Source organism: Herpailurus yagouaroundi, unplaced genomic scaffold, assembly GCF_014898765.1.
Source record: "Herpailurus yagouaroundi ecotype Mexico unplaced genomic scaffold, PumYag 67793, whole genome shotgun sequence".
In the NCBI taxonomy this organism is placed as follows: domain Eukaryota; kingdom Metazoa; phylum Chordata; class Mammalia; order Carnivora; family Felidae; genus Herpailurus; species Herpailurus yagouaroundi.
The window spans coordinates 18,927,609-18,950,134 of NW_024420586.1; the positions used below are offsets into that span (position 1 = coordinate 18,927,609).

At 38.1% G+C, this 22,526-nt stretch overlaps 1 protein-coding gene across 2 annotated transcripts in view; it reads left to right on the top strand.

Annotated features, from left to right (window-relative positions):
- Window positions 1-22,526, top strand: part of USP9X (ubiquitin specific peptidase 9 X-linked) — a 128,277-nt gene that overhangs the window by 83,671 nt on the left and 22,080 nt on the right. For both annotated transcript variants that reach the window (XM_040468837.1, XM_040468838.1), the window contains exons 24-32: window positions 1,823-1,948; window positions 2,852-2,977; window positions 4,165-4,331; window positions 10,480-10,588; window positions 10,811-10,957; window positions 11,748-11,894; window positions 13,030-13,252; window positions 15,935-16,155; window positions 19,041-19,231. In XM_040468837.1, the coding sequence (XP_040324771.1) occupies window positions 1,823-1,948; window positions 2,852-2,977; window positions 4,165-4,331; window positions 10,480-10,588; window positions 10,811-10,957; window positions 11,748-11,894; window positions 13,030-13,252; window positions 15,935-16,155; window positions 19,041-19,231 (1,457 nt within the window). The remainder of the gene's footprint in view (window positions 1-1,822; window positions 1,949-2,851; window positions 2,978-4,164; window positions 4,332-10,479; window positions 10,589-10,810; window positions 10,958-11,747; window positions 11,895-13,029; window positions 13,253-15,934; window positions 16,156-19,040; window positions 19,232-22,526) is intronic.

Consider the following 22,526-nt stretch of genomic DNA (forward strand, 5'->3'; position numbering starts at 1 on the left):
TACTGACTATCCTCTAATTTTAAGAGGACAATTCCTCCCTGTTCCTTTAAACTTTTTTTGACTTTCAGCTATTTTAAACCTGATAAAAACTGCATATGAATCTCTTATTAATTGGTAGCTAGCAGATATATGAAGATACATTTGGTAATAAGAAAGTTGTAATTGGCTTAGCCTGTGGCCAGCCTTTCTTCCCATCTTGATAAGCTTAACCTTCAGGTCTGAGCTTATTCTTAATCTGTCTTTCCTTGGTGGTATCCTTGCTCCACTTCATTCTGACTAAAATTTGAGGTTTTCTGTATTCATCATAAGTGGCCAAAGAAGATAAAAGCTTCAGGAATATAGATTCTCTCTTTTGTAAATGGCTTAGGTCTTAATCAGGGAATTGGAATGTTGATTAGATCTGTAATATGATAAATCTGTGATACTGAATAATATATATCATGAAAATAGCATTTATAATTGTTTTAGGTGTGATAATGATATTGTGGTTATGTTTTAAAGGAAGTGCCCCCCTCCCTTTTTGTTTTTAATAATTGCTGAGGAGCACCTGGGTGGCTCAGACCGTTGAGCCTCTGACTCTTGACTTTGGCTCAGGTCATGATCTCATGGTTCATGAAATCCAGCCAGGTGTTGGGCTCTGTGCTGAGCATGGAGTGTGCTTGGGATTCTCTCTCCCTCTCTCTCTGCCCCTCCCCTACTCATTCTCTCTCAAAATAAGCATTTAAAAAAATAATTGCTGATATATTACAGATGAAACTATATGATATCCAGGATTTGCTTCAAAATAATTCTGGTGTTGGAGGGATTGGAAAGTGAGAGGGAGTGGTTAGATAAAACACTCTTGGTCCTTCTTTCATAATTATCGAAGCTGGGCTGTGAGTATGTGAGAGTTTATAATACTGTTCTCTCCCCTCTTGTATATATAAGAAGCTTTACATTAAAACAGTAAAGAAAAACAAATGGCCTACGTTTATATTGTTTTTTAGGGTTCCATGTTGGTTGGGATAAAAAATAGTGCTTCTATATCAAGATAAACAGATTCAAACCATGGTCCTTCACACAGGTGCTTAATGAAGTACGCAGAAAGTGATTACATGCTTTCCTCTTTCACTTTTCTCCAATATTTATTCAGAAAATATGCCACTGTAGATACAAAGGTTTATAAATAGTAGTCTCTAATCTCAAGGAACACACAGATATCTTTAAAGAGATAAAGGCAAACTTAGTAAAACAGACATGTCTTAAATACTAAGTATTTCCTACAACATAGAGAAAAGGAGTTAACTTGAAAGGCAGTCAGAATGGCCTGGCTAATAAGTACGAGTTTTTTTTTTATAGGTTTAAAAACTTGGTTATACTATTAAATAGAACAGTGGTACCTTTCATACATTGGTAATTTTATTCTGTTATGAAAATTCCTTAATGTTTCTCCTTTTCAAAGAAGATAAATGATGACCAGGGGAAATGGGAGCAGCGTCTCCCAGGAGCATGCACGTAAGAGACATGGAGTAATTTATTGAGCCTCTAGATAGGGTTGTGGAACCATCACTTCGGTTTATCACTTACCTCTACAAGTTACACTGAGCCCAGATGTAGAGATACAAGTTGAATTGAGCTAGAATGGGCGTTTGTAGAGGGACATGTAGCACTAAGCACAAGAAAAAGTGGAAGCCCACATTGTTTGCAAGATGGACTTTTTGTGTAAATCCCTGTGGTTCTCCAGTGTGTGTGTATATATGGAAGGGGGGTCATCTTGAGGGAGTGGTGATGGGTGGGAGCTCTGCACAACTTACTTCCAGGTAAAATGGTTCTGTTTTTTCAGGTCAACCAAGTTACTCATGATCAAGCTGTGGTGCTACAAAGTGCCCTTCAGAGCATTCCTAATCCATCATCTGAATGCATGCTTAGAAATGTGTCAATTCGTCTTGCTCAGCAAATATCTGATGAGGTTAGTATTAAAGTTTTTAAGCTCTGAAATCCTGCAAGGTTTGTTTCTTCCCACTTTTGACCCTCTGTTTAAGAAATAACCCTTATCACAATTTAGGGCTCAGTTTTCCTAGGCCCACTTTAGTCACTGTCTCACTCTAGAGTTCCCATAATATGAATTTTATCTAATATCAATGTTAGTACTTTCCAGTTAGAATCCTCTTCATGTACAATAAACAGCATCCTTAAAGTATGTAATTCAATTTTGACAAATGCGTGTATGTTTAAGTCCACCATCATTTCCATTGCTCTGTATGCCCCTTTGCAGTCCTTCTTCCCTCTACTCCTTAACCCCAGGTAACCAGTCATCTTTTGTCAGTATAGAATAGTTTTCATTTTCTAGAATTTTGTGCAGTGTGTGTTCTTTCATGTCTGGCTTCTTCCACTCCGCATAATGACATTGAGAATTGTATGTGCTGTGTGGACCATTGATTAGTCCATTCCTCTTTACTGCTGTGAGTAGTATCCCATTGTGAGTATTCCACATTCGTACACTTGGCGAGGGACTTTTGGATAATTTCCCTGTTCTGGCTGTGGGTAAAGCTGCTGTGACCATTCTATACAGGTGTTTGTGTGGACTTGGTTTTCATTTTTCATGGGTTAAAAAAACGAGGAGTATAATGATGTGGGTCATCTTTGTAGTCATTTTAAGATTCTTCTGAAAGTAGTATAGGGTCAGATAATTTCTCGTATTGCTGTTAAATGGGGGGGGGCGCGGAAGGAAAGGACAAAAGCAATTTGGGAACCTAAAAATAATAGTACTGCTTTATAGCCATTCCTATCTCCTTTATAAGGAGAAGCATTTTTTTCTTGTTAATATCTTACTCTAATACTCTATCAAACAGTTTTTTTTATTGTGTTGCAGGCTTCAAGATATATGCCTGATATTTGTGTAATTAGAGCTATTCAGAAAATTATCTGGGCATCAGGATGTGGGGCCCTACAACTAGTATTTAGCCCAAATGAGGAAATCACTAAAATTTATGAGAAGGTAAGAATTATCTCAAAAATGTTTTCCTTTTAAATAAATGTTGTTTAATTGTGCACGAGGCCCAAATTATTACATCTGCTACCTTTAAAAATGCAATCATTTGCATCTTAATGGCTGAAAATTAGAAGGTAGCTATAGGTAAGATGAGAATACAGTAAAATTTTACTTTTGAAATAAAGTACTTCAGAATCCTGCCATGAGGCTGCTTTTTTAAAATAAGAAACCTTTTCTACTTCTCACTAAGGTGAGATATAATGATCTTGTGTTGAATGTGTTTTATCCCATTCTCTCCATTCTTCTTTCATCTTTCGGTCCTAATGTTTCTGTCCTAAATATTCGTTTAGGTAACTGTCAGCTGTGGTATCCTGATGCTTAAATATTTTTGATTCTCTTAAAGCCGTCAAAAGTAGAAAGTGTCAGCCAATTTAGGTATCATGTCTGACCTTCCCTTAGATTAAATTAAGCAAATTATTTACAGAAGCAAGTCTGTGTTTGACTCTTTGATTTCCTGTCCTATGTACCTTGCCTTTGATAACCACTATGCATATTTAGAAGAGGAAATTAAACTGTAGGAACTTCGCAGCTCGGTAGAGCTTCCTTGTTATGGCCAATATAACCCTGTTTTTCCCAGGGTATATGTTGGAGTCCTATAGCATCTGTCTGGTACAGTGCATGGGCTAGTATTTGAATGTTTATTCTATTTTAGGCATGTAGTGTAATTACTACTTTTTGATAAAGTCAGATTAGAATTTAATAACTACCTACTGAAGCATATTTTAGATTGTAAAACCTTCCTGAATGATTGGCTAAGACAGTGGCTTTCAAATAAAACGGCACTATATGTACACTACGCTTTGGAACTAGTCCTAAGTTCCTAACTCTGCAGTGCTAGAGTGGTTCTTGAGAAAGGAATGATTATTCAGAAGGTCCTGAGAAGCCTGAAGGACAAAAAGGCAGGTGGTATTCTCAGTGTCCTCCTTGGATGATGTAGAAAAATACTGGAATTAGACTTCATTGTCTATTGTAGTCATTTCCATACTATTCTAAACTGGTCTCAAATTGCAGGTAAAGAGGCTGAGGCCAAATGGTGTAAGTGAGTCGGTAAGTTTTAAGCACTATCTTGAAGTTGTATGAGATTTTTCTTAAGTGCATCTCTAGGTAATTTGCCTCTGACCATAATTTTACAGACCAATGCAGGCAATGAGCCAGACTTGGAGGATGAACAGGTTTGCTGTGAAGCATTGGAAGTGATGACATTATGTTTTGCCTTGATTCCGACAGCCTTAGATGCTCTTAGTAAAGAAAAGGCTTGGCAGACATTCATTATTGACTTACTGTTGCACTGTCACAGCAAGTAAGTGTCTTTTTTAATTGTAAAAAACTTGATCTTTTGTTAAGCAGAAATGTATGCTGGCAGGATTTATCCCAGATATCAAATATTTATTGTCTCTACAGCATGGTAATGTTCAGGAAAATTTTGTTTAACTATGTTTTTGCCTGGACCTAAATTTGTTTGGTTTTAGTCTCGCAAAATGGCAACATTAAATCTCAGAGTACAATTAATTTTTCTCTAATTTCAGAATTTAGTCTTGCCTAAGTGAGGTACATACTTTAATCCTCTTTTAAAATCTGGTTTACAGGAATTTTTTTTAATGTTTATTTTTGAGAGAGAGACAGAGCATGAGCAGGGGAGCGGCAGAGACAAAGGGAGACACAGAATCCGAAACAGGCTCAAGGCTCTGAGCTGTCAGCACAGAATCGGACATGGGGCTCAAACTCCCCAACCAAGAGATCATGACCTGAGCCAAAGTCGAACACGTAACTGACTGAGTCACCCAGGTGCCCCTCGTTTATAGGATTTAAATTAAATAGGGGCGCCTGGGTGACTCAGGTGGTTAAGCGTCTGGTTCTTGATTTTGGCTCAGGTCATAATATCTTGTTTCATGGGCTCAAGCCCCTGCATTGGGCTCTGCACTGATAGTGCAGAGCCTGCTTGGGATTCTCTCTCTCTCTGCCCCTCCGCCACTCATGCTCTCCCCCTACATCTGTCTCTCAAAATAAATAAACTTTAAATCAATTAAATGGGACATTAACATTCTATCTTGGATACTTACATGCCAGGTTTTTTTAAGAGAAATTGTTGATTTGGTATGAAATTCACAAAGCAGGGTTATGGTAAGAGCTTCTGCATTCTATACTGAGAATAAAGACCAACTTTATATAAAGCCCTCGTTTTCAGTTCAGGATCATTTGATCATTGACATAAACTTTGTTTCGGACTTCTTTTTGTGCAAGTCAGTTAGATTTGTAGAAAATACTGGTTTCCATCCTCTTGTGTCATTCTAATCCTGACGTTCATAAGGTGATTTTTTAAAGTCGAGCTCTAATTTGTGTCCCTGTTCTATGTAATTAATCTGTCTTGCATGCATTTTGTGAAAAGACCAAAAATGCTTTTATTCTCTCAAATGCCATTCAGCAGTGACAGAAATCACTGATTAATGTAAAGTCAGAATAAACAGTTGCTGAAATAAAACCCAGTGATAAGACTTTTTAAAAAGTGCTCATTCCATAGGGTGCTGTAACGTGAATTGAGAATGTCTACTATTTTAGAAGTTCCTTGGTAATTTCCTTGAAGACCTCTATTACAGCCTATTCCGAAAGTCCTTTGACAGGACCTGCCGCCCCCCCCCCCCCCCCAATAATACTGAGCTTGCTATCTGCTTGAGAAGACTTGATCATCATTGGACAGCCCTGTATGTTAAGAAAAATAGGTTGAGTGAGTTTGGTTTTATTTAATAATGCATTGGGTGGAGGGAGGAGAGGAAAGATGATTGGCCAAACAATTATAGTGAAGTCAAACCTAGAGGTAGCAAATTTTTCATTCTATGTTGAATTTTATTTATTTATTTTTTCAACGTTTATTTATTTTTGGGACAGAGAGAGACAGAGCATGAACGGGGGAGGGGCAGAGAGAGAGGGAGACACAGAATCAGAAACAGGCTCCAGGCTCTGAGTCATCAGCCCAGAGCCTGATGCGAGCCTGATGCGGGGCTCGAACTCATGGACCGTGAGATCGTGACCTGGCTGAAGTCGGACGCTTAACCGACTGCGCCACCCAGGCGCCCCTATGTTGAATTTTAAATCTGAAACTAAATTTGGAACTTATTTCACTTCCTTGGCTGTTAAGTATTAAGGAACTTGGTTTTGCAGGTTTTTCTGCTCTCTATCCTTTATGAAAATTCCCCCTTATAGGAAATTAGAACCATTTCCCTCTTCCTCTTCCCAAAATTTCACACAATGAAGTAAAGTTCTATAGACAGCACTTCATCTCATTTCTCCTCTGTCACTTTGTCTTCAACAACACAATAGGTCTTCTAGGGTCAAAATCTCTTTGAGCTTTAGGTATCTGATTTTCTGTAGTACTGGCTCTCATCTTGCCCTGAGTTTTCAATCATTTTATATATAGCCGAGTACTTATGGTAGGTTCAAAATCCCTTATTTCCAGTTTGTAAGAATTTGACAGCAAACCTGACTTGACCATAATTTTTTGGCATTACCTTTCTAAAATCTGAATCCCCAAACATATCTGGCTCCCAACAGTTTCAGTTATGGCATTGTGGACCTGCCTACATGAGGCTATTCTTCAGATCAAATTTATAGGTATACCAGTATACCTATATACAGTGCATTTCCCACGTGTGTTTTCTCACTTAATTCTGTAGCAACTCAGAAGTAGACTGCTGCTAAAGGGACTAAGGCTGAAGTTCTGTGAGTGTCATACCTCTTGAGATCTAACTTTCTGCTACACAGTTGTATTCGGTGTAATCATAACCCATGAGCAAATTAATGTGAGCCCCTACTATGTGCTTGGCAATGAAAAGTCCAAAGTTAAATAAGATCGGTTCCTTGTACTCATGAAACTTTGAGACAGAAATTAGGTTCATAAAAGGCAAAGTACTCTGGGAATTTGAAGAGTAAGTACTCTGGGAATTAGAAGAGTAACAATTACTTTCTACCTAGAATGAGCAATAGTAAAGGTTCTTTGCAGAACATAACGTGTGAGTCTTGGGTAAGACTTATGCATACATACAAATTGAAGATGGGCATTGGCAGTGCTCCCCCTCAACCTCACTCCCCATTATGTTGTTTTTACTTCTGTATTGTTAGACTCTATATACTTTTCTACCTCCTCCATATTGCTTTCACCCTCATTTAAGCAGCCAGCACCCATTGCCTGCACAACCACAGTATCCTTAATCTTCCCACCCTAGTGCTGCACCACTAAAGTATTATTCTAATCTGGTGACCACACTTCAGACAGTATGATCTTTGCCAAGCATGATCATGTTTTCCTATTAAAGTCTTTCTGTGCCTTTCCATTGCCTTTGAATGAAGTCTAAATATTTAAATTTGATTTATAACCACTCCACAGTTTGGCCCTTGCTTCTACTCATGTTAACTTAAAGTGCCACACTTTCCAGTACGTTTTCTGGAAAGCCTCCCAGACCTTTGTTCATATTAGATGAAGTCTGTTTCCACATCATAACACTGAACTTACTGTAATCACTCACAACTGGGTTTAAATTCCTTTAGGTGGCTATGTTTTTTCTAGCCCCTTCTAGCACCTGTTGCTTTATACCCTGCCTATTTAACTCCTTTATGGTACCTCTGATTGATGAAGGCATTTGAGTTTGCCACCCCTGGCATAGTGCTTTCAGGAAAGAGCTGAGTAGTCTGGTTTGATGTGTGAAGCAGGAGTACAGGATAATATTGTAAAGGGGATTAGTGGGAGTTGGTTTACAGAAGGTCTTTGATGTTGAGATCTAAGTAGTGTTTAATTTTAATACGGTAGGCAGTCTTGTTGGTGAATAATTTCTCAAGTACCTATTGTGTATCAAGCACTATCGTAGCTACTAGGGACATATAGCACTAAACAAAACAAACCATCAGCCTTGTTAGAATATAAGAACTAATGAGGATGGGGAGTGGGAAGGACAGACATGGGAAAATATATAGTATGTTAGATAGTAATAAATGCTATGGAGAGAAATAAAGCAAGGAAGGTGATAAGGAGTAGTAGGGAGTCCATTGAGTTTTGTTTTATATAGGATAGAGAAGGCTGCCTAAGAAAGTGACATACTTAAACAAAGCTCTGAAAGAGTAAGGTAGTGATCCATGTAGGATAATGGGGCAAGTGCCTTTTAACCATAAGGAACAACAGATGTAAATGTCCTGAGGCAGGAACATGCCTAATGTGCTAAAGAACAGCAAGGAGACCAGTATGGCTGGAGCAGTGAGTGAGGAGTAGGCAGTTGTAGGAGGTGAGGTCAGAAAATTAACAGGCAGCCTGTTAAGATTTTATAGATCATCGTAACGACATGGATTTTTTGTTTTGTTTTTTTACTATAAGTGAGATGGGAATCCTGTTTTACGGTTTTGAGCAGAAGAATCATGTGCTCTGAGTTATTAACATTTTGAGTTTATTCTGGTTGCTTTGTTGAGAATAAGTTCTAGATTGTCAAGAAAAACGGATTTTTAATCCAAATAAAACATTGACAGTGCCTGGAGGGTGGTAGTATTAGAAATGGTGAGAAATGAATTTTTGAGTAATTTGTAAAGGTATGAGCAACAGGATTTGTTGATAGGCAAATGTTTCTTTGGAAGCATTACAGAAATCTGCATGTATGTGAGAGGTTACATCAAGAAATGACAAATAATCTGTATAGATCCCTACTTTATTTGGGCTGTATACCTAACTTTAAAAAAATAAACTAGGATAGTGCGAATGACCTATACTTTTGAAAATCTAATAAAAGTTTCTTTAGAAACATTGCAGAAATCTGCATGTATGTGAGAGATTTCATCAGGAAATGACAAATACTCTGTATAGATCCCTACTTTATTTGGGCTGTATACTTATCTTTTTAAAAAAATTAACTAGGCTAGTGCAAATGACATATACTTTTGGAAATCTAATAAAAGTTATGGACTTTCTCCCCAGAAAACTTAGGTACTCCTGACTTCAGTTTATTTGTGTTCCACCAAACTCAACCCACAAATCTTCTGAAGTCCCTCTGGTTTATAAGATCATATACAAGTTTCTAGAAACATTCAGGAGGGAAGTTAGTACACAGAATATGTGCTGTCAAGTCCTTTACCTTGAGCTATAAATTTGGTTCTAAGCTGTCAGCTAGCACAAAGAAATATGATAGTTACAAAATGTAGTTTGCAGTGTCTGTTAAGATACACAAATGCTTGGCAGATACTTGTTAAGCATCTTCCATATGTCAGACATTGTTCTGGGTGTCAGAAACTCTGGCATCTGTAAAGCAAAGCCCTCCACTTTCTAATGGAGACAAACTACTGTCTTCTAAACAAACAACATTTATGCATGTGGTAACTGAACTGGTTCTCAACATCTGTGTTATGTCGGACACTATTCTAGGTTCTGGAGGGACAACGGTAAACTATATGATGTCTCTACCCTCTTGGACATTTACTCTAGTGAGATCTATATAGTATATAATTTTTTTTAATGTTTATTTTTGAGAGAGAGAAAAAGCATGAGTGGGGAAGGGGGCAGAGAGAGACAGAGACACAGGATCTGAAGCAGGCTCCAGGCTCTGAGCTGTCAGCACAGAGCCTGATACGGGGCTCAAACCCATGAGCCGTGATATCATGACCTGAGCCGAAGTCGGATGCTTAAACAACTGAGCCACTGACATATATATATATAATATATATTATTTATATATGTGTGTGTATATATATATAGTGTGTGTGTGTGTGTGTGTGTGGGTGAGATTCATAATGATAAAGTAAAATTCTCACTACTGGGACCATAGATAAGTTCTTCACGTGGGTCATCATAGAATATTGTATAATAGAATGGTTCTCAATCTTTACCACACATTAACGTCACTTGAAGGATTTGTTAAAATAACAGATTGCTGGGTACCACCCCCAGTGTTTCTGATTCAGCAGGTCCAGGATGCGACCTGATAATTTGCATTTTTAACAAGTTCCCAAATGATGCTGATGCTGTTGATCTGAGGACCATGTTTTGGGAACCACTAGTATAATATAAGGGACATTGCAGCAATATCCTTACTGTAATTGCAACAGAATTCCTACAGAGTTCTTTGCTCCAAAGTGCAGTTGAGTAAAAATTCTGTGGATGGCCAAAAAGATGTGTAAGATTCCCTATGGAACATCTTGTATCTAGCAGACCATTTCCAGCCTTTTTCAAGAAACCGGTGTTACAGAACATCCCTTAAACTCTTCTGTGACAATTTGAGGTTCTAGTTCTTGGCATACAGCCTACTAAGTTGTCTGTTTTATGTTGCCTTCTTAAGGGGGTGTTACCTTGTATCCTTGTATTTTTACTTTTCATTTACCCTTTATTCCACCCCACCCCCTCCCCCAAAGAAAAACCAGTGTTGGAATTTTGTTATTTTTCTTCACGCAAATAATATATTAAATATGAAACATTTTTATTTCAGAACTGTTCGCCAGGTGGCTCAGGAGCAGTTCTTTTTAATGTGCACCAGATGTTGCATGGGACACAGGCCTCTACTTTTCTTCATTACTCTGCTCTTTACCGTTTTGGGGGTGAGACATTTTTTAATATGCTTATATCAATGTGATTAATTCTGTACACAAAGCATTCAGGAATTTATGGTTATAGGTTAAAGTTAGAACAGTCTATATTTATTAAATAAATTATAATTTCCCATACTAATTTACTATCTGCTCTGGTTAACTCTAGGTTTTTAAAAAGTAGATTCTGAGCTTGGACATGTAAATTCACATTATTCTCTTTTATTGTTTCAGAGCACAGCCAGAGAGAGAGCTAAACATTCAGGCGACTACTTCACCCTTTTAAGGCATCTTCTTAATTATGCTTACAATAGTAATATTAATATACCCAATGCTGAAGTTCTTCTCAATAATGAAATTGATTGGCTTAAAAGAATTAGGGTAAGTTGCTTCTAATCATGTGTTCATTATATCAGTAAGAGTGTTTTATAAATAGTTTGTAGTTTTGAGCATTTTGGTTAAGTGAAAAATATCGAAGAGTAATAGAGCTAAAGAATACCTTAGTAACTGATGAGTCACAGAATGAATGCATAACTAGTTTTATAAAATGCTTTGTTTTACCTGAAACTTGAAATACTTAATTTCAGCTTCTTGCATTTTAGAATCTTGAGCCTTTTTGCAGATTTTTATCTTCTAAAAAGTTTGTGTTGTTTTCATCAAAAATCAGTCTATAGACTAGCACTTAACTTTTGATTTTAACACTAGATACTCTTTACTCAGAATTGTGTGAGAAATTTATTTCTAAAGAGATTCATAGCTTTTGCTTGTAGCCTTCAGAAAGTTCTGAAAAGAACTTCCATCTTGCTTAGAAGGGAACAATTTGGCAAGAAAGGGAGTCTTAATTTTAGAGAACAGATAGTTACCAAAGGGGAGGTGGATGAGGGGACCAGGGAATAGGTAATAGGGATTATTAAGGAGGGCACTTCTTGTGATAAGCATTGAGTAATGTGTGCAATCACTGTATTGTACACCTGAAACTAATAGAACAAACACTGTATGTTAACTACACTGGAACACACACACACACGTATATATTTGTTGATTTATTTTTAAAATTATTTTAAAAGAATGGGAAGGTTTAGGGGAATTATCTCACATATGTCCAGTTCACTCTTGTCTGGCTCCTCCCTCCCTTTCATAAGTTAGGCATTTGGGATTTTCTCTTTGGCAGGATGATGTTAAACGAACAGGTGAAACCGGTGTTGAAGAGACGATCTTGGAAGGCCACCTTGGGGTAACAAAAGAATTACTGGCCTTTCAAACCCCTGAGAAAAAGTATCACATTGGTTGTGAAAAAGGAGGTGCTAATCTCATTAAAGTAAGTTTTCTCCTAAGCTAGATATCATAACCTAAATGTTTGTTACCAAGTATGTTGGTTTATAGTATGTCTTTGGTGTATTGTCTTAATTTTTTCTCTCTTCTACTTTTTGAGAATTGTTAGAGGTTACAGTAATTTATTTTTTTTATTTTTTTTTTCAACGTTTATTTATTTTTGGGACAGAGAGAGACAGAGCATGAATGGGGGAGGGACAGAGAGAGAGGGAGACACAGAATCGGAAACAGGCTCCAGGCTCTGAGCCATCAGCCCAGAGCCCGACGCGGGGCTCGAACTCACGGACTGCGAGATCGTGACCTGGCTGAAGTCGGACGCTTAACCGACTGCGCCACCCAGGCGCCCCTACAGTAATTTTTTAAATACAGTTTCTAAATTTTGTATATAAATAAAATGTGAGTAAAATAACATATTTCATAAATAAGCACTAATTTTTTGACTTAGAAAATCTTTTTTACTTCATCGGACTATATAAAACAAAACAAACCTATTTGTAAGACTATGCATCTTGTTTATCATTTTTAATGAGTTTCTTTACATGTGTGTAACTAAAGGAAACAAGAAGTATCAGTACATGTTATTTTTATTCAAAATGAGCTTCGGGGGTGCCTGGGTGGCTCTGTCATTTAAGCGTGTCAATCTTGATTTCAGTTCTCCGTCTCTCTCCTTCTCTCTCTCTTTCTCTCTCTCTCAAGCTCAAATAAAAATAAATGAATAAATAACCAAAATGAGTTTTGGTATACATATGATTAAAGGAATAAACTTATTTAAAATGTAAATTTTGTTAAGCGCTACAGTCAACCTGGGGCTTAAAAAATTTTTTTAGCCTGAAAAATTATGTATAAGTTGTAGTAAATAGTGGTTTGATGTGGGATCTCTTTATTAGAAAATCCAAGTAAGTTTTCTCGGATGTGATGATACCTTTAATTCTGACCATTAATTTTAGCACTGTTTCCCTTCCAAGAGAGATTTCTTTCCTTAAAAAGGCATATATAGATATACACACAACTTTGTGTGTCATACATATAAACATTATATAAATACAGCTATACATATATGTAAAAAATATAACAGACATCTACAACTGCTAAATGTGTAATCCTCTTTTCATCTCTTGTAGGAATTAATTGATGATTTCATCTTCCCTGCATCCAATGTTTACCTGCAATATATGAGAAATGGAGAGCTGCCCGCTGAACAAGCAATTCCAGTCTGTAGCTCCCCAGCTACCATTAATGCTGGTTTTGAGTTACTTGTAGCATTAGCGGTTGGCTGCGTGAGGAATCTTAAACAGATAGTAGATTCCTTGACTGAAATGTATTACATTGGCACAGCAATAACTAGTAAGTATAGTAAAATACAGTGTTGTGCTGACAGGTAATTCTCTGATGTGTTCAAATTCTGTTTTCCTATTTTTCTTTTAGTAAACATCTTCAACTCCTGTTTTTCTTTCAGGAACTAGCAAATGGATGTGTAATTTAACACCATTACAAGCAAAGAGCCTTGATGTAGAATAAAAATATCAGTTGTTTATTAAATGTCTTCCTGTAAGGGGTTTGAGTATTTAGCAAAATAAATTTTGTCTCAGTCAAATCTGGAGTAAAACCCAAACTACAGAGTAATAACTAGTCAAAATAAGTGCCAGAGTTCAAAGCTAAAACTCAAGTTCCGGGGGGCACCTGTGTGGCTCAGTCAGTTAATCATCTGACTTCAGCTCAGGTCATGATCTCCACAGTTCATAAGTTAAATCCCCACATCAGGCTTGTTGCTGTCAGCACAGAGCCTGCTTCAGATTCTCTGCCCCTTCCCTGCTTGCACTGGCTTCAAAAAAAAAAAAAAAACAAAAACAAAAAACAAACCTCAAGTTGCATGACTTAGAAAACCTTTCAGGCCCTCCTCACTTAGAAGCTCTTTAATACTGTTTTCATATGAGCTTGAAGGAAATCTGGTTTTAAAGATTAGAAGATGAAAAGATAACCTTCTAATGCACCTTATGTTCTCAGCTAATGCCCACATGAAGCCCTTGAAATTAGTTGTGGGCTCCAGATCTCACGGATGTGGAACTGAGGCCCCAAAGGGATTGGGGCAATAATCAGTGACCAAAAAAGCAGAAATAAATCAAACATAATGGAGGCTATTTTGATTTGAGAAAACCAGTGTTTATCTACAAAGCTTAAGGATGTGTCATTGATTGTAGTAAATCTTTAAAAACATCAATTTATTTTTTGATATATTGTATTTCATAAGGACATTTTAAATAACATTTTCAGAGGTTCTAATTAAACTGCTTAAAAGGTTAGACCTGGGGCACCTGAGTGGCTCAGTCGGTTAAGGTCAAGATCTTGTGGTTTGTGGGTTCAAGCCCCAGATCGGGCTCTGTGCTGACAGCTCACAGCCTGGAGCCTGCTTTCAGATTCTGTGTCTCTCTATCAAAAATGAATAAATGTTTAAAAAAAAGTTTAAGTTTAAAAAAAAAAAAAAAAGGTTAGACCTTTAGCTATTCTAGCAAATCCATGTTCAGTAAGGTGCGGTTTTTGTTTTAAAGAAGTATCTTTGTTTTTAATAAATTCACACATTCATTTAATTTTCAGTAAGTTGAAATCCTCAAGGGGTACAGTATCATAGATTCTATGTCCAGTGGCTTTGTCCAGATTCCAAGTCCAGGAAGCTTGCTTTGGAATTTGGCATGAACCATACCATGGCTTCCATGAGCGTGGGTTACCTTTCCTCAGAGTACTCTGGTTTTGTTCAGTTTCCCCACCAGGAGTCACTATGTTGTTCTTTGCTTTGTACACATGAGCACATCTCTTGAACCCAGATAGAATTAATTTCATCTTGGGCTTGAACACCTTCAATTTTAAGATAAGCTGTGTGCTCACTCTGTTTTTGGAGGACCCCACGTCTAACCAGCAAAAAGGTAGCCTTGGACCGCAGCCTTCCAGATAGATTTGCTGTTTTAAAAGTCCTATTCTGAGTACCCCTTCACAGGCTTGAAGATGGCAGAAACAGAAAGGCTACTTGTTTTTTAAGTAGTACGTTTGCATGGTAAAAATATGAAATACCAAAGAAGCTACATACTAAAAAGTATGTTTCCTGCCCATTTTAGTCCCCAGCTGCCCTTTAATAGCTTAACTGTTATTGTCAGTTTGTGTCTGTCCTTCCAGCATCTCTGTCTGTATGGAAAATCCACATAGAAATTTTTTTTTGTTTATTTTATTTTATTTTTTTTTTACTACAGATTGTCATGTGTACACGGTGTCTTCACTTTCTTTTCCTCTTAATATATCTGCAATTGTTCCCTATCAACACATACATATTTGCCTGATTCCATTTATTGGCTATATATTGTGCAATTCAGTATACTGTGATGTATGTAATGAGTCCCATAAACAATGATAATATTTACATTGTTTCCAGGTTTATACTAGTTAGAGGGAGACGTACAGTGATTTACAATTCTCACAGAACTTTCAAACACTGCTATTTTGTTACTTCCTCAAAATAACATTGTGGATACAGGCAAAGCAAGTGTTCCTCTTCTTACATTTATTAGTAAGAAAACAGAAGCTTACCTGAAGGGGAAAGAGTTGCTAAGCATCAGAACCTGGATGTGAACCCAGTGGTGCTAAAATGCTTTAAACCTGAACAAGCTATAAAATATGTGGATGGATTTATGGATGTTAACGTGTCATGTCAGAATAAATTTGAAGACCCTTTAAAAAAACCTACAAAAGTTGAAAGTTCACAGTGACTAAATAATAAAGTGAGCACATAGAAATCAGCATTGTACAATCTCATGAAATGGTTTCTGACACTTCTGTAGAAGCAACATCCAGTGAAACGCGGGTTCTCACATAGTGGGGTGTAGGAATCCCTACAGTGGTGGAAATGCACTCTCTGTGTGCTGCTTCAGCTACCTGGAGCAGTAGTGGGGTTGTTGGGGATGTTAACTTATCAGCTTAATAGAGCTAACCGTGGACAAAAAGGCTATATTCCTGCTACAAGAATCTTTTCTCCTTTCTCAGCTTGTGAAGCGCTTACAGAGTGGGAATATCTGCCACCTGTTGGACCCCGTCCACCTAAAGGATTTGTGGGGCTGAAAAATGCCGGTGCTACTTGTTACATGAATTCTGTGATTCAGCAACTCTACATGATTCCCTCCATCAGGAACGGTATTCTTGCAATTGAAGGCACAGGTAGTGATGTAGATGATGATATGTCTGGGGATGAGAAGCAGGACAATGAGGTAAATTTTATTTAGCATTTTCCTTTCTTGTTTGAAATTCTGATACCAGATACTGTCATTCTATCTTATGGAGTGTTGTACTTTCACTGGACTTGTTGACTTAGATTTAAAAATAAAGCTGGAGTCTTCCCAGCATGGGCTGCTGTGTCTTGACATAGTCTAGTGCTCACTATCTACCAGACTTAAAACTGCAGTTAATGTTCATGGTAGTTTACTTTTTTAGAGCTGCTGTTCACATACTCCGTTTTTGTATGTGAAAAGTGTTTAGTATAATTTGGAGTGTGCATAATGATAAGGATTTTCATTTTTATAACAGTTTCAATTATATTTTCACTTTTCTACTTGATATTTTTAATTATATCTCCATTAATTTATGCCAAGTTATATACTATGCCAGTTTCATTTTGTGTGCTTGCTTTTAGGTTGCTTTTACATTTGCCCCAGATCATAGCTCTTCTTACTTAGGAAACACACTTCTCTTCTCTGTACTTTAAATATTACATGGTCTTGTGACAAAATTTATGCTGCTTTCCGAGTATCCAGTGCACAATAAAGCTATGCAGAAGTTAGGTTGTAGTGACAGATCAGGTTGGACATAACGGTGGCACGGCTCTGTAAACAAGAGAATATTGCAAAACTTAAGTTGTGGTCATGTTTATATATCCATTCTGTATTTCTTTGCTTTTATTTGATATTTTCCTGTTCATGGCATTGGTGAGAACTGCAGAAAGAAACCAGAGTGGGTTTTTTTTTTTTTTTAATTTATTTTTGATAGAGAGCACAAGTGGGGGAGGGGCAGAGAGAAGGGGAGACACAGAATCTGAAACCGGCTCCAGGCTCTGAGCTGTCAGCACAGCTGAGACACGGGGCTCGAACCCACGAACCGTGAGATCATGACCTGAGCCGAAGTTGGATGCTCAACTGACTGAGCCACCCGGGCACCCCGAGAAACCAGAGTGTTTTAATTGTAGGTCATGTCTTTAGTGGTTCTTCCCTCATTCCCTGTCTTCAGTCACCAGAACTATTTGCTGTGAGGTAGTTTAACACTTACAGGGCTTCTGAAACATAGACTTGTCCCAGTTCCTTCCCAGATCCACCAAACCACATCATCCAGGGGTTAGCATCTGCACATTTTTTACTTTTCATTTTTATTTAAAAAAAAATTTTTTTAATGTTTATTTTTGAGAGAGAGCATGAGCAGGGGAGGGGTAGAGAGCAATGGAGACACAGAATCCGAAGCAAGCTCTAGGCTCTGAGCTGTCAGCACAGAGCCCGACATGGGGCTCAAACTCACAGACTGAGATCATGGCCTGAACTGAAGTTGGACGCTTAACCGACTGAGCCACCCAGGCGCCCCCATTTTTTACTCTTTACAAAAGCTTTGTAGTGGGAATGCTTAACACCTCTACCAGATTAGGAACCACTGCTTCAAGTGGAAATTAAAATTCTAGTTCAGAATTTTACAGCCCATCACATCTCTGGGATGATGAGGGTAAGCACGGGGAGAGATAGCTGATTATATTCGCAAAGAGTAAATAAGGCAGAAAAGATAGGATAAGATTTCAATAAGGTGTCCCATCTTTGCTCTCGTGGGACCTTCTGCTCTGTGTTGTCTCAGCTCTGTACTGCACTTGTGGGGTTTTGTGGTTCTTTGCCTGTTGCCTATGTTCTTTCCTTCCCTAGACTGGGAGTTTCTCGTGGGCGGGGACTGGATGTTATCTGTTTCTGTATCCAAGGTCTGTGATGCCACAAACTTCTTTCCATCTCCTCAAACATGGCTGTTCTGGGTACCTCATATAAGTGGAATCGTACCATATTTATCTTGTTACTGGCTTATTTCACTTAACATAATGTTCTCAAAGTGTATCCATGTTCTAGCATGTGTCCAGATTTTCTCCCTTTTTAAGGCTGAATAATATTCCATTGTATGGATAGCCCACGTTTTGTTTATTTGTCCATCAGTGGACGCTTGGGTTGCTTCCACCTTTTGATCACTGTGAATGGTACTCCTGTGAACATGGGTGTACAAATATCTCATCGAGGCCTTTCAGTTCTGGGTATCATGTGGTAATTCTGCTTTTAATTTTTAAGGAACTGGTCCACGGTGGCTGCACCACTTTATGTTTCTGTCAACAATGCACAACTGTTCTAGTTTCTTCGCACCACAGGTTTTCATTTTCATGAGGTCTAGTATGTCTCATTTTTCTTTCATTACTTGCGCTTTTGCTGTCATATCCAGTAATCATCACCAAATCCAGTGTCATGACGTTTTTGCCCTAAGAGCTTCATAGTTTTAGCTCTTGCATTCAGGTCTTTGATCTGTATTGAGTTAATTTTTGTATCTAGTGTTACGGAGGAGTCCAACTTTATTCTTCCGCATATGGGTATCTACTTTTTCTGGCATCGTTTTTTGAAGAGTGCTCCTCTTAATATGCATACTTTATTGACTGTTTATAGTTCTGAGTGAGTACCTCATAATCCTCACCACAGCTGCATATCCCCAGGAAGAAACTGAAGCTTACACAGGTTAAGTAGCTGACTTGCTCAAAGTTACCTGGCTTCTAAGTGGCAGTGTCTGCATTGGGGTCCAGTTCAGTCTAACTTACACCCAACGCTCTACTCCTCTGTGTTGCCTTTATTATCGGCCTTTCCCATACATGGTCCGCATCATTCTTTCATGACAACTACTCTGTGAAATGGTGGGGATGAACACTAACTTAATTAAAATTTATAAATTGGAAGTTAAGTGCTTTGGATATAAGAAATTAGAAGTACAAATGATTAATCATTTGTTCACTAACTGTTGGGCATTTGTCTCAACATATTCTACTGTACTTTAAAGTTAGATTAGCTAATTAATGACATTTTTTTTTTTTTAATTCTAGAGCAATGTTGATCCCCGAGATGATGTGTTTGGATACCCTCAACAATTTGAAGACAAGCCAGCATTAAGTAAAACAGAAGACAGGAAAGAGTATAACATTGGTGTTCTAAGGCACCTTCAGGTCATCTTTGGTCATTTAGCTGCTTCTCGACTACAGTACTATGTGCCCAGAGGATTTTGGAAACAGTTCAGGTAAACTATAAGTGGACAGAAATGGGGATACTGCTTAAGCCTTTATGAATATCTCTGTACCCTAACATTAAACTTCTAAAATACATGTTGAAGGTATCTTTATGTTGAGTATTTAAGCAGTAGTACACTTGACCCTGAACAACATGGGTTTCAACTCCACGGGTCCACTTACACACAGAAATTCCCACCCCACCCCCACCCCCACCCCCACGCCCCAATGAATACAGTACTTCCAATATATTTTCTTTTCCCTCTGGTTTCTCAATAGCATTTCCTTTTCCCTAGCTTACTTTATTGTGAGAATACACACAATACATAAAACATAACAAAATATGTGTTAATGGCCTATTTATGTTGTAGGTAAGACTTCCGGTCAGCAGTAGGCTATGAGTAGTTAAGTTTTGGGGAGTCAGAAGTTCTAGGCAGATTTTCAGCTGCATGGGGGTCGGCACCCCTAGCCTTCATGTTCAAGTGTCAGCTATAATATTTAAAGCTTCTTAGGTTTTTTTTTTCTCCTTGTCTTTAAAGTTGGAGGTAGAAAGCGTCCTACTTCAGAGAGACCTCATTCTTTTGTCTCTTAAGATGTTAGTAATTTTTTTTATCTTGAAAACTTCTAATGTACAGAAGTAGGGACAATAGTGTGAACCCCTATGTATTCATCACCCAACTTCGGCGGTTGCCAACTCAGGCCCAATCTTGTTTAATCTACATTCCCCATCTGCTTTTTTCCAAATTGTTTGAAGCAAATCTCACACATTTTCACCTATAAATATTGTAGTATTGGGGCGCCTGGGTGGCGCAGTCGGTTAAGCGTCTGACTTCAGCCAGGTCACGATCTCGCGTTCCGTGAGTTCGAGCCCCACGTCGGGCTCTGGGCTGATGGCTCAGAGCCTGGAGCCTGCTTCCGATTCTGTGTCTCCCTCTCTCTCTGCCCCTCCCCCGTTCATGCTCTGTCTCTCTCTGTCCCAAAAATAAATAAACGTTGGGGGAAAAAAAAATTAACAAAAAAAAAATATATTGTAGTATTTATCTCTGGTTTTTTAAAAACATAACCATAATACTATTACCATGTTTTGTGAAAATCCTTTAACATGCTTGTGTTTTTTTGAAATCAGGATCCAAATGAAGTCCATATACCTCAAATGTTGCTCTGACTCTTCTCTCTTCTAATCTTTTTTCACCCTTGAGATTTGTTGGAAAAAAACAGGTAGTTTTACCCTGTAAAGTTTCCTACCATCTGGATTTTATTGATGGGCTCTCTGTGGTATTTTTGTATTTTCTCTTTTCCTCGGTCTACTGTATTTCCTATAAATAAAGTAGCAAGATCTAGACACTTGATCAGATTGAGGTGGTATTTTTCTCTTTTTTTGAAATGACACTCAAAGCTACTTTATTTATTTATTTATTTATTTATTTATTTATTTATTTTCAACGTTTATTTATTTTTGGGACAGAGAGAGACAGAGCATGAACAGGGGAGGGGCAGAGAGAGAGAGGGAGACACAGAATCGGAAACAGGCTCCAGGCTCTGAGCCATCAGCCCAGAGCGCGACGCGGGGCTCGAACTCACGGACCGCGAGATCGTGACCTGGCTGAAGTCGGACACTTAACCGACTGCGCCACCCAGGCGCCCCTCAAAGCTACTTTATAGGGGGTAATGTTTACCTCAGTGAGAATTACATAATGTCTGTCTCCCATGATAATAGCCATTAATCGTCATTGCCTAAAGTATTTCATCAGGGTTACAACATGGCAGTATTCTAATTTTATCATTCTTTGATTTATTAGCTAGAATACATCTATAAAGGGATACTTTCCTCACCAACAACATGACTGTCCTCATGTACAATTTTGTAGGAAAGGTGGAATACTTTTTTTTAATTAATAAAATTCTCAATTGTATCTTGGTTTTGTTTTTTTACTTCACTTATTTTAATTTCTTTTTTTAAATCATCACCTACTATGTGTCCTGCACTGTACTAAAATACCACAGTACAACCACCTCACTCTTTGGTGTGTATGAAAGAGGCTGTACTCCTACATAGCAGTGGGTTTTTTAACACTCCTCAGCATTTCTTTAAGGTCTCGCACACAGCTGAGAACAGGGGAAGCGAAGGGTCACCCGACACTCCTGCCCCCATCTTCCCTGCTTCTGTCAGAGCAGCGTCCCTTTTCCCTACAAGGACACTGTTTCAGTTCCTTTTGAAACCACTGCTTCGTAGTATGATGGCTTTCCTGTGACTCAGCCCCCTGCTTCGTCTGTACTACTGGCTTGCATGCTCCACCCTCCTTCCCAGCTCTGCTTTTACTCTTTCTGTCCCATCACCTGGCACACCACACACCCTCCTCTCTGCCTACCCCAGGTTTTTCGTTCCCCAGCCTGTCCCATCTCTGCCATAAGGCTTTTAGCATTTCTGTTCTTCCTCTTCCAGATTACGCTCACACTTTTCATGCTTCTATTTTAAAATTTATCGTTGTTCTAAATCATTTTCTCTCTTATAACAGGCTGCACCCTGGCAATGCAGAGCCCGATGCAAATCTGCATGTCATGAATGGTGAGGTCATGACCTGAGTCAGGGCGCTCAACCAACTGATCCACGCAGGCACCCCTCTCTTCTAATACGTTTGCATTTTGATTTCTAAATTACTTCCTATTCTAGTGGAACTTCCAGTTTATCTAGACTAGCACTTCTGGATTATTCTCTTTTTAAACATGTAATATACTCCTCATACATGGGGGTTAATCACATTCCCCACCCCATGCCCAATTTTTTATTTTGGAAATTTGAAACCAACAGAAAAAGCGACAAAGTAGTATAATGACCAGCTTTATAGTCTCTACCCAGATTTACCAACTGTTAACATTTTGCCATGCTTGCTTATGTGTATACAGTTAGCCCTTGAACAATGTGGAGGTTAGGAGCATTGGTTCCCCTCACAGTTGAAAGTCCGCATATAACTTTTGATGCCCCATAACTGGAAGCCTTTACTGATAACATAAACAATTAACATTTTGTATGTTCTGTGTATTATATACTGTATTCTTATAATCAGGTAAGCTGGAGAAGAAATATTATAATGAAAATCATAAGAGAAAATACATTGACAGTACACTATATTTATGGTGAAAAAAATCCATGTATAAGTCCACGTTACTTCAAACCTTTATTGTTCCAGGTGTCAACTGTACGTGGGTTTTGGTTTTTCTAAACCAGTTGATAGTAAGTTGTAAGCATGATCCTTTATCCCCTCACACACATACATGTGCTTCCTTGTATCTGCCAAGAATAAAGAC